The 12241-nt window shown below is 34.6% G+C and overlaps 1 protein-coding gene across 1 annotated transcript; it reads right to left on the bottom strand.

Moving 5' to 3' along the window:
* Window positions 1-266: 266 nt before the first annotated feature.
* On the bottom strand, window positions 267-11198 carry ica1 (islet cell autoantigen 1). Its single transcript, XM_067397108.1, has 13 exons — window positions 11063-11198; window positions 10606-10635; window positions 10358-10523; window positions 10200-10272; window positions 8680-8803; window positions 8181-8379; window positions 6234-6359; window positions 4747-4845; window positions 4384-4472; window positions 4256-4305; window positions 2184-2426; window positions 1893-1973; window positions 267-1602 (listed from the first exon to the last, which is right to left on the bottom strand). Exons 2-13 carry the CDS (start codon window positions 10620-10622, stop codon window positions 1490-1492), a joined length of 1380 nt encoding a protein of 459 aa, XP_067253209.1. The 5' UTR covers window positions 10623-10635; window positions 11063-11198; the 3' UTR covers window positions 267-1489.
* Between the last annotated feature and the right edge of the window lie 1043 nt (window positions 11199-12241).

Raw genomic sequence — 12241 nt, 5'->3', positions numbered from 1 at the left:
ATGCTTCCTGTAATTTTTGGTTGAATTGGGAATTCAGGAGGGTTTTTTTATATTAGTACTGAGACTATGTCTATATATATATATATATATATATATATATATATATATATATATATATATATATATATATATATATATAATGTATATGTATATAATGTATATGTATATATATGTATATGTATATATATGTATATGTATATGTATATATATGTATATCTATCCACAAAAGGTATAGCCGCACTTATATTCAAATTACACATCTTTTATTAATTAATTTCATGCCATCCAGTTACATATTAATGGTAAAAATGTAAACAATAATACAGCACAAAATATTGAAAATTATATGGCATTATTTGGTGTAGCAGTTTATGATTTATGATGCATTTATTTTTCTAAGAACTGACTTCAGTAAGGCCATTTGGTCCCACTGGGTATTAAGTGATATGTAGATTCACATTTACAAAAATGCATTTTTATTACATTTTATTGCACTTACATGTTTGCAGGTTAACAACGTGTAGTGAAAGGAAATACCCAGGTAATCATATTTAAAATGCTTGAGGATATTTGTAGAACATGGGACCCAGTTTTCAGGCACACACACATAATCAGCACAAATACAATTAACCAACATATACATAAATGCTTCATAGGACCAAGCTTTTTACCAATGTTTGATTGCCATTCCTGACAAAAAATAGAGTACAATAATCAGGTTCTGGAAGAAAAAAAAAAAAAAAAACTCTCATTATGTTTAAATCTCTCAAAACAGACCTACCATGAATGTTGAGTTCTTTATTATTTATTATATACATTTTTAGGGGGCAAAATACTTCCAGAAAGATAACTTCCAGAACCAAGACTGTAAAAAGTGAGTGGTTACAGTTGCATTCTATAACTTAACCATACATCTTAAAAATATATACACCTTGTAACAGCTGCTTTCACATCAGCTATAGTTTCCATAAGATAATATACAGTACGACTTCCATTAAAATAAATGAATTCAAGGACTGATCTCATATTTAAGGCTTTTGAAATGCAGCATTAGTTTTAGTGGTCAGCACTAAAGTACGACTAAACACATTTTTAAACTATAGTTATCCAGTTTAAGGAAATTTGCAACATTTGCAAAAAATACTTTAACTGATCAAGGCTGAACATCTATAATAAATAATGATTAAAAAAAAACATGCAATATCACGACATACAAACCAAGACTACTTACTGTTGCAGATGTTGAGAAATGTTAATATATACATTTATGTAAAATCGATGTTATGGCAAATCAAACTGCCTTGACAATACTAGCAATAGAAAAGGAATCAAGGCCAGAGTGATTATTATTAATTTCCTTTGGCAGCAAATATTTCTTCAATAAATAATAGGTTAACTGCTATGGCATAAAGAAATCACTGTTGATATCTGTCCAGATCACTGCCGTTTGTGCGACAAGAGCGATAAAGTGCATCTGTTACAGGGCAGATCAAGCGTTCATTAGCTCATGCTCCTCACTGGTTCGGCCGATTGCATCCGGGTTTGACAGCGGATCCAGATCGGCAAACAGATTGAACCAAGCAGAGAGATCTTTTGAGGTATCTGTAATTGGGAGAAAAAAATTGACAATTAAAAAAAAAAAAAAACATAATATATACAAAAATTTGGTCTCTCAATTGATGTATTTATTTCTTTTTTTTTTTTTTTTTAGGAGAGGGGGAATGATTCATACTTTTACTACTGAAAATATATCAATTATATTTTGGATAAGAAATGAACACAAAATCTATTATTATAAACAAATATTAAATTCTGTATTTTTTTCAGAATTCCAGAATTCATGTTTACACAATTTTGAGTCAGACACAATTTAAAAGGCTCTGATCATTTACCTTTCACTGCAGATTTGGAAGAGATTTGACTCGCTACAGATGAGCGTTCAGGGATATTCTGTGGAATGGCTGTTGCCCAACCTGGAATACAGATAATATTAAAGAGAATTTACAGTAGATGTATACTACTATTCAAAAGTCTAAAAAAAATAATACTTTTTAGACATTAAAGACATTTATAATGTTACAAAATATTTATTTTTCAAATCAGAGCTGTTCTTTTGAGAGTTTGTTCTTGTCCACAATAAACTGCAACATGAAGCAGACTTTATGCCAAATATCTCTGTTCACCTGAGACTGTGGACTGTAGGTCGTTCATGTTCTGGTCGAGCAGTTTGGAAGGCAGAAAGAAGGCGGGCTCCTCCTCAGGCGGCTGGGTCTCTGTTCTGCTGCTGCCGGCCGGTTCATCCTCCCCAAACACCTCACGCCATTCCAGCGAGAAACCCCTGTCCTCCAGAGAACTGCTGCCCAGAATCTCATCCAACAAACTCAAGCCATCCTTCTCCTGACTGCCAGAGAAACACTCATCATTTCCTGTAAATGCATGTGTATGTGTACAAAGAGAAACAAAGTTATTGTTGGACTTATGACATTTTCTTTTTACATTTTCTTTAGTATGTCTCTGTTTGAGAATGAAAAAGTTCAGCAAAGTGTCACTGTTTCTAAACTCCCTGAAATGCCTTGATTGTTGTTTTGAGTTTTCTTCTGGGAACGAACACGTCACAATATTCCTTGTCATTTCAGGTCATTATTATGTGATTATTTTGTCTTCTCAGGTGGGAATCACCCATTATTCATGATGATTCACGCCTCCACGCATACTGTGTTTCTTGACAAAAAGTGTCTTACAAAAACTAAATCAATATATTGTTTTATATGAAGGAGTAGGCAGCATAATTTTTACATAATTCTGAAGCAAAAACTCTAGTCTACAACCACCAATACCCAGAAGTCTTATGAACACAGATTTAATATACTTTTTTTGGCCTTATTTCAGTGACTTAAGTTTTGTGTTTTTTCAATAACCACGCATAAACGTTATTCCTTCAAAAACACAAACATGTACATACATGTTCCTCACATGTTATGGTAGCCTAGTTTGTGCTGAATACAGTGTAATGACACTTGTGTCATTAATGTGTTTATGAACAAATGAAAAAAGCACAAATGTCAGGGCATGTCAAAACGTCTCTAGGCCCCAAATCAGCCTCAGACTCCAGAGGGTTAAATAATTCCTGCACAAGGCATACGCAAAATAAAGTGGCGAGGCCTGGCTGAGTTACTTAGTAGTGTGTTGAAACTAATGGTTATAGTAAGGTGTGTGACATTTCCCAAACCCATTTAAAGCACTTGACCAATCACAACATACTGCTCCAGCCGACCAATCAGAGCACATTGTGTTTTTCAGAAGGAGAAGCTTCATAACTAAACAGAGCGTTACTGACAGACTGGGAAGAGAGGTGCTGCAACAATGCCAAATATGAAAAAAATATGTGTTTTTTGAACATTCAAGTATGAAAACCTCTAGTAGAGCCCAAAAACAACATAAAGACTTAAAAGATCCGCTTTAAAGGTGCCGAAGAACATGTTTTTAAAATATGTAATATAAGTCTAAGGTGTCCCCTAAATGTGTCTGTGAAGTTTCAGCTCAAAATACCCCATTGTTTGTTTTTTTTTTTGTCATTTTTTTAACTGCCTATTTTGGGGCTTCATTAAAAATGCGCCGATTCAGGGTGTGTGGCCCTTTAATTCTCGTGCTCCATGCCCCAAGAGCTCGCGCTTGCCTTAAACAACATAAAAAAAGTTCACACAGCTAATATAACCCTCAAAATTGATCTTTACAAAGTGTTTGTCATGCAGCATGTCTAATCGCGTAAGTATGGTGTTTATTTTGATGTTTACATTTGATTCTGAATGAGTTTGATAGTGCTCCGTGGCTAAAGCTAACATTACACACTGTTGGAGAGATTTATAAAGAATGAAGTTGTGTTTATGAATTATACAGACTCCAAGTGTTTAAAAATGAAAATAACGACAGTCTTGTCTCCGTGAATACAGTAAGAAACGATGGTAACTTTAACCACATTTAACAGTACATTAGCAACATGCTAACGAAACATATTAATGATCCCGACTCTTACGTATTCGCCTGTTCTTCGGAGGTCGTTTAAACAAATGAGATTTATATAAGAAGGAGGAAACAATGGAGTTTGAGACTCACTGTATGTCTTTTCCATGTACTGAACTCTTGTTATTCAACTATGCCGAGGTAAATTCAATTTTTGAATCACCTTTAAGGATGAACATTAGTTATTGTGTTTTTCCTGTGGATAATACTCATTTATAAGAAATGAAAGCTTTACCTGTTTGTATGGAGTTACTGCTCAGAGTCTCTTCTTCAATTGAAATAAGCCTGAAACAAAAGAGACGAGTGATTAGAGGTTTACATCACATATTAAACTAAAGGAAATGATGACCGAACAGCTCCTACGTTTCATCTCTATTCTGACTCGTCTCCTCGTCTTCTGCTTTTGCCTTCATTTTCTTCTTCACCTTTTTCTTTGAAGCTTGATCTGAACCCTGGAGTATCAGACACAACAGATGAACACATTTGTTGGACATGCATCACAATATCACAGCCTGTTTGTCCAAACAATTAAAGATGGGTACAGTAAAATCATCTTCCTTTAAACTAAATAAAAATGTTCAAATCAAAAACCCAAATCTCACTGGAAAACAAAAACTTATTTTACAGTTTTAACACCAAATGAGAGCTATGAATTAATAAAAGTAAAATATTAATGTAAAACATCTCCATAATGAGATGATTTTCATTTAATTTGAAAGCGCTCACCCCCAGTGCTGAAGCCTCATGTGTCTGGCAGCCTTTAAAGCTCTCGTGAATAGCAGCCATAGTGTGAGAGGTTTTCTCCCAGAAATGGAGCAATGTGGTCTGAAGCACAGAAAAGACAGATATTAATCTTTATGACACAACTCTCCATAAGACTTGAATAAATTGTCCGAGATAACAGCCTTAATTAACAATTCATTTAGATAAAGTAATAATAATAAAAATAATAAAAGTAATAATAAAATGACTCATTTTCATATCAAATTTAAAAGATGCCATCGAATTGAAAATTTAATTTACCTCAGGATAGTTAAATAACAAGAGTTCAGTACATGGAAATGACATACAGTGAGTCTCAAACTCCATTTTTTCCTCCTTCTTATATAGTCAAGTCAACTCACCTTTATTTATATAGCGCTTTTTACAATGCAGATTGTGTCAAAGCAGCTTTACATTGATAACTGGTACATAATTTGGCTGCACAGCAGCTCTTAAAGAATAGTGTCAATGCAGGCAGATCAAAGCACTGTTGAATAAATGACCTATAAATGAGATATAAATCTCATTTGTTTAAAAGACCTCCGAAGAACAGGCGAATCTCAACATAACACTGACTGTTACGTAACAGTCGGGATCATTAATATGTATGACCCCAATATTTGCATATGCCAGCTCATGTTCAAGTCATTAGACAAGGGCAGCCAGTATTAACGTCTGGATGTGCACAGCTGAATCATCAGACTAGGTAAGCAAGCAAGAACAACAGCGAAAAATGGCAGATGGAGCAATAATAACTGACATGATCCATGATTACATGATATTTTTAGTGATATTTATAAATTGTCTTTCTAAATGTTTCGTTAGCATGTTGCTAATGTACTGTTAAATGTGGTTAAAGTTACCATCGTTTCTTACTGTATTCACGGAGACAAGAGCCGTCACTATTTTCATTTTTAAACACTTGCAGTCTGTATAATTCATAAACACAACTTCATTCTTTATAAATCTCTCCAACAGTGTAGCATTAGCAGTTAGCCACAGAGCACTATCAAACTCATTCAGAATCAAATGTAAACATCCAAATAAATTTACGCGATTAGACATGTTGCATGACGAACACTTTGTAAAGATCCATTTTGAGGGTTATATTAGCTGTGTGAACTTTGTTTATGCAATAATAGAGTCAAGAGCTCCGGAGGGGGCGGAGAGTACGAGCAATTAAAGGGGCCGCAGCCTGAATCAGCGCATTTCTAATTATGCATCAAAATAGGCAGTTAAAAAACTTTATTAAAACAAATCTATGGGGTATTTTGAACTGAAACTTCACAGACACATTCAGGGGACACCTTAGACTTATATTACATCTTTTTAAAAAACATCTTGTTCGATGGCACCTTTAAAATAAAATATTCCTGCTACCTTACAGTTAATTGCATTATAGTTTCATATTATTGTATGAAATAAAATAACAAATCTAGAAGAAGCAGCACCTGATAGGTTGTCAGGACGTGTGAGAGCAGATTACAGCGACTGGCTCCGAGCAGATCAACCTTCTGACACACATCATTCTTCAGTTTATCAAAACTTGTCTTGGTATGACGCACCTGAGTTTGAACCTGAGGGAAATAAAGAGATGAAAACAACCGCTAGATGATGTTGATCTGATGAACCCATGGACGAGTGTCTAATGGTTTTTAACTGATCTCAGGTCAGTTTTAGAATGTAGGTTCATTTTTAATTAATTTAAATAACTTTAATATGCATACATATACTGTATATAAAATGAGAATGATATATAATTGCTTCAATTAACCAACGCCCTGCCTAATAGCACACAAAACAAGGACTACAAATTTTACAGAACCTTAATTTTTAATTGTATTTAATTATTTGTAGATTCCATTTAGTAGATTCAACTTTCATGAAAACATTTGTAATTGGTTTATAAAAGGTTTCTTTATACATGTTTGGGCTGAGTTTTCATTGCACTTACAAGGTTTTGACCAGCAGGTGTTTAGAGCATGTTGAAACAGTGATTCATTTTACAAAGCAATTAGTTCAATTGATTCAGAGCTTTGAAAATCTTAGTTTCTCCCATCACACTGGCTGCATCCCAGATTGCATACTCTCTAGAGTAGGTACTTATTTTGAATAAGTACTTACTTCGTGAACACTAAAAACATATGTTCTGTAGTGTGAATGTGTGTAGCATGAATGTAATGTAGAAAAACTAAACTAAATTTGTCATTATCCCGTGACCTACTAACGTCAGTTGTTCCATTCACAAATCCTCTCCCGTGGCCTCATGGGATAGTAAAGTGTTCATCTTATGCACACTTCAGAATCTCACCAGAAGTAGTAGGTCATCTGGCCTAGTCTTTTATGAGTACTGGGAATTTGGACACCTACTTTTGTCACATACTGTTTTTTCGCCTACTAAGTAGTAGGGAAGTATGTGAATTTGGACGCAGCCTATCTCATCCCACTGCAGATGGGAATAATTAGAAGACAATTTACTCCTCCTGCTGGTGAAAAGGTTTCACTGCAGTAACATTGCTGCTACAGGGTTGCCAGGTCACAGAAAAAATTACAGCCTAAAGCAGACGCAAATCTCATACAAAAAGAAATGCAATTTTTAATCAGTTTCAATTATTAATTCAATTTAATAACTAATTCAATTCAATTCAATTATTATTTTAGTACTAAAAAATCATTTTAATTTTCAGCACTTTGCATGATAAATTCTTTCAAATGTGAGCTATAAATATGACTAACACTGTCACAATGTGATATGCGGACATTTTGTTTAATTAAAATTCTAGTGTATTGTCCTTTCACTTCCCCAGTGCTTTTAACAAATTATTTTAACACATCTTTATACAGTTAATTAAAATCAGATATTCTGATCTCAGATCACAAGCATCAGTGTGCAATTATTCTACAATGCAGTTAACCTGCCTTAAAATGCCTGGTGTGGTCATAACTCACATAATCTCTAGTTTGTACATCAAAGTGCCTCCATACGTCTCTCCCTCACTTGCCCTGCATCCCAACGTGCGTACTATCCACCCTATCTGCCCTGTATTGAATATTACTAATTTACTAATTACTAATTATATACATATATTACTAATAATACTAATTTCACATACTATTTAGGATGGATAGTATGCACATTGAGACGCAGCCATGCTCTTTCAGTGGTCCTTAAGTTGCCAGGTAGTCATTCTAAGAATCGATACACATTAATAAAAGTGTCCCTTTTCAATTTTGCCTACAGATAAAGGTTTTGGCAGCTGCAGTACACTAGAAAAGTACATCCCAAATAAACGCAAGCCATAGCTCTGTAATTTTTCCCCAGACTGCATTTTCAAAATAGCCAAATTGTGTGGGAAAACTGCAAACTTGGCAACACCGTGGCTCTGGGAGAGACTGACCTTACGGAACTTCTCCATCTGCTTGTGTGTGTCCGGGTCAAGCTCCTGAGAAACGTCCTTCATCCAGAGCAGAGCTCCTCTGTACTCTGTCCGTGACTGTTCCATCCTGTTCACCGTCAGCCACGTGTCGGAGATTGCTCGGTAACGGAAGGTCTCCACCTCCTGGTACAGGCGACCCAGTGGACCGCGCAGCGCCAATCTACAAAGAATGAGAAGAATTTTCAAACCAATGACAGAAGATGAAATAGAATATTCCCTGCTGAAGAATCCAGCATAAACCAGCATGAATTCAGTGTTGGTCTAGGCTGGTTTATGATGGTATAGTGCACGTCTAGTGGATCAGCATAGTCAAAACTGAGCTTAGCTGATCTACCTGCACTCTCGGTTCACATGCCAGTGACCAGAGGAAACCAGCATGCAAAAATACCTTATAATGATGACCAGCAATGCTGGATTTCACACCAGGGTTGTTTTTGAAACTACGAATAAATGGAGAGACCTTTGCTGTGAAGAGAAGCAGAGCGCTTTCCCAGTAGCTTGCATGATTTTTCCAGCACGACTCTTGTCTTGAGAGCCCTGCGAACGCAGGAACCGACCCAATTCATTCTCCTCCTCAGACAAAACTGAAAAGAACATCAGAATTTAGCCATATGTACTAATTATTTTCTTTGAATTATAAATTATGACTACAAATCCACCTTTAAACATTTGAACAGCACAGCAGTTATTCCTTGTGAAAAAGAAATACACTTTAACAGAGTCCTTATTAAGGAAATAATATACTTTGAAATAATATACTTAAAGGGATAGTTCACCCAAAAATTATGTCCTAATTTACTCACCCTCGAGTTGTTCCAAACCCGTGAATTTCTTTCTTCTGCTGAACATAAAAGAAGATATTTTGAAGAACAGTTGATATGGACCCCATTGACTTCCATAGTATTTTTTTTCCCATAATATGGAAGTCAGTGTGGTCCCATCAACTGTTTGGTTACCCATATTCTTCAAAATATCTTTTTTTATGTTCAGCAGAAGAAAGAAATTGATTCTGCGGATAGTTTTTTGGGTGAACTATCCCTTTAAGTGCAAACTGAATTTAATTGTCATTTTTTAAAGAATGATGAAAGATTATTAAAACAATGGTTTAAGATGTACTTTAAAGTAAAACTTTTAATTTGACATTATTACAGTGCACTTTAAAGGGTTAGTTCACCCAAAAATGTCATTAATTACTCACCCGCAAGCCGTTCCACACCCGTAAGACCTTCGTTCATCATCATTTTTGCGTGCCAAAAAAACAAATAACGACTTTTTAACAATATCTAGTGATAGCTGATTTCAAAACACTGCTTTGGATCGTTATGAATCTTTTGAGTTGAATCAGTGATTCAGATTGTGTATAAACTGCTGAAATCATGTGACTTTGGCGCTTCGAACCACTGATTTGATTCGTAATGCTCCGAAGATATTGTAAGATATAATGCTCACTAGATATTGTTAAAAAGTCACTATTTTCTTTTCTTTTGGCGCACAAAAAAATATTCTTGTAGCTTTATAATATTAAGGTTGAACCACTGTACTCACATGAACTGATTTAAATATGTTTGTAGTAGTGGATCTTGAGAGAGGAAATGTCATTGCTGGCTATGCAGGCATCACGGAGCCATCGGATTTCAACAAAAATATCTTAATTTGTGTTCCGAAGATGAACGAAGGTCTTACGGGTGTAAAAGAGGGTGAGTAATAAATGACAGAATTTTCATTTTTGGGTGAACTAACCCTTTAAAAGTGTACTTAAGTGTGTTAAGAAATATATGGATGAAACTTTAAGTACACTAAAAGAGCCTTTTATTTAAGAGCCTATTATATTACCTGCAATACCTGTACAGATTTTCTAAATATCCTTTTAAGATTAAACGTACACTACAAGAAGTGCACACTCGATACAATTAAGTGTACTTTTTTCATTAGGGATCAAAGATATGAGGATATGAATGTGTGAATTTGAGGTGTACTTACAGCTGATCCTCCTTTGATACTGTTCAATCATCTTAAGGAGCTCCATGCATGTTCTCTGTACTGAATGAAACACCTGAGGGGAAGCATGCGAAACACATGACCACTTGATTCATTCAGATTCAGAGAAAAGTGAATTCTGTCCATTCCTCATTCCTCACCTCCAGTTTAGCATCCAAGTCGGCATCGGAAGCAACGACATGTTCGTCCTCCTTCTTTCCTGTGACTTTGATCAGTGTTTGTTTGGTTTTCCAGTATTTCTGCTGGAACTTGTTCACCACAGATGATTCTTGACTTTGGAGAAATTGATCAAAATGAGAATAACCTCTGCAAAGAGATGACAAACCAGTTATGAAAGCATTTGTTTAAGTCTACAATCATGAATGTCTGCAAATGAATGCATACTCACTGGTTCCCTTTCTCCATGTTTATCAATTATCTGAAATAAAAATGAAAATTAACGGATGTACTGTCACGTTTATCATTTTTAACACCTTGTTTTAATTTATAGAAGATATAACTGGCTATTGTGTAATTGAAAAAAGGCATTAATGTTTCATCCGTGCACCAGAAACATAACTGACTGAGCATACAGGCCTTTTTTCTTTATCTTTTACGTGCATTTCTCTACTGGAAGGTATTATCTCTGTTAATAAACCTAATTAATAATATCTAAGCTACAGTAAACGCGTCACTCACAATATTCATCATGCATGTGATTCTCACATCCGGATTTCATACTCTGCCGCACCAAAACAAACAGCTACTACATTATTCTGTCATTATGCAACAGCTACAGTAAATGCAGGAAATGATCCACTTATAATAATAGGCCTAATAATGAACTGAACTAGTGTGAGACTCACCTTAGGAGTTTGGATCCCGGCTGCGGATGTTTAAGACATTCTGTAGTAAGAAAATAAAACGCTATATGTGTATCACTGCGTGTGTTTTGGGGTGCGCGTCCTTGCAGGAGGATCGAAGACGTCACGCGCGCTACGGCACGAGCGCACTGCGAATAAAGGAAGAATGGGTGGGTTGAATGACAATTATCTTGGAACAGGGGACTGTAATTGCGCAGTTGGCATCTTTCCTTATTATTTGATTATATTAATATGATATTTTAAGTTTTCGTAGTGTTTAAATTACTATTAAAGTTTATTTGTGTCATTATTCAGTTGTAAATTTATTCTCAAGAATACAACAGAAGAAGCGCACAGGCGATATCATGTTTTACTTGTTACTTTTCTCAGCGCTTAGTAGAATAGACTAATCACAGCCGTTTGCGATTCTTTAGAGATAGTCGGGTGGAAATGAGAAAGGAAGGACAAAAGAGAAATTATTTTTTTAATTGTTTTATATTTTGAAACTGAAGTCTGTTTTGTATTGACGCTGTAAAAAATAAAGGCAGTGCAAAAATACTTTCATGATGTACATGTGACAGGCTACTTCACGATAAAAACACATTTTTTCGCATTACTGAATGGGAATTGAAGTTCTCTGAAATTATTATTTTTATGAATGTAGAAGTTTTAAAAAACATTAAGGTAAACATGCATTTTACATTCATTTTCAATGCGATAATTAGTTGCCTCCATGTGGCATCAGATTGCATTCATAATGAATTATAATGAAATTGCTTTCACAGCATTTTCATTAATTCACCAGAGAAATGACAAAACTGTTGACACATGATCTCAGCAAAGAAAAATCAATTACAGGAACTCATTAAGTTTTGCTCTGTCTGTCAGAAATTATGACACATATTCACCAACACCTGCCACGGAGATCAACTTCTTATGTTCACGAGTGAGTATAGAGAAACATATGTACTAGAGATTTTTCACAATTTAAAAAGAAAAGAAAATTATATTATCATAATATGAGCTGTTTTTGGTTATATATATATATATATATATATATATATATATATATATATATATATATATATATATATATATATATATATATATATATAAAACAAAATCTAGATAGATATTTATGTTTTTAATAATCTGTTAATTTACTTTTGTAATATGAGTAAA

Source organism: Chanodichthys erythropterus, chromosome 2 (genome assembly GCF_024489055.1).
Source record: "Chanodichthys erythropterus isolate Z2021 chromosome 2, ASM2448905v1, whole genome shotgun sequence".
NCBI lineage: Eukaryota > Metazoa > Chordata > Actinopteri > Cypriniformes > Xenocyprididae > Chanodichthys > Chanodichthys erythropterus.
The sequence above is the reverse complement of the archived record's forward strand: the minus strand, read 5'-3'. Positions and strand labels throughout refer to the sequence as shown.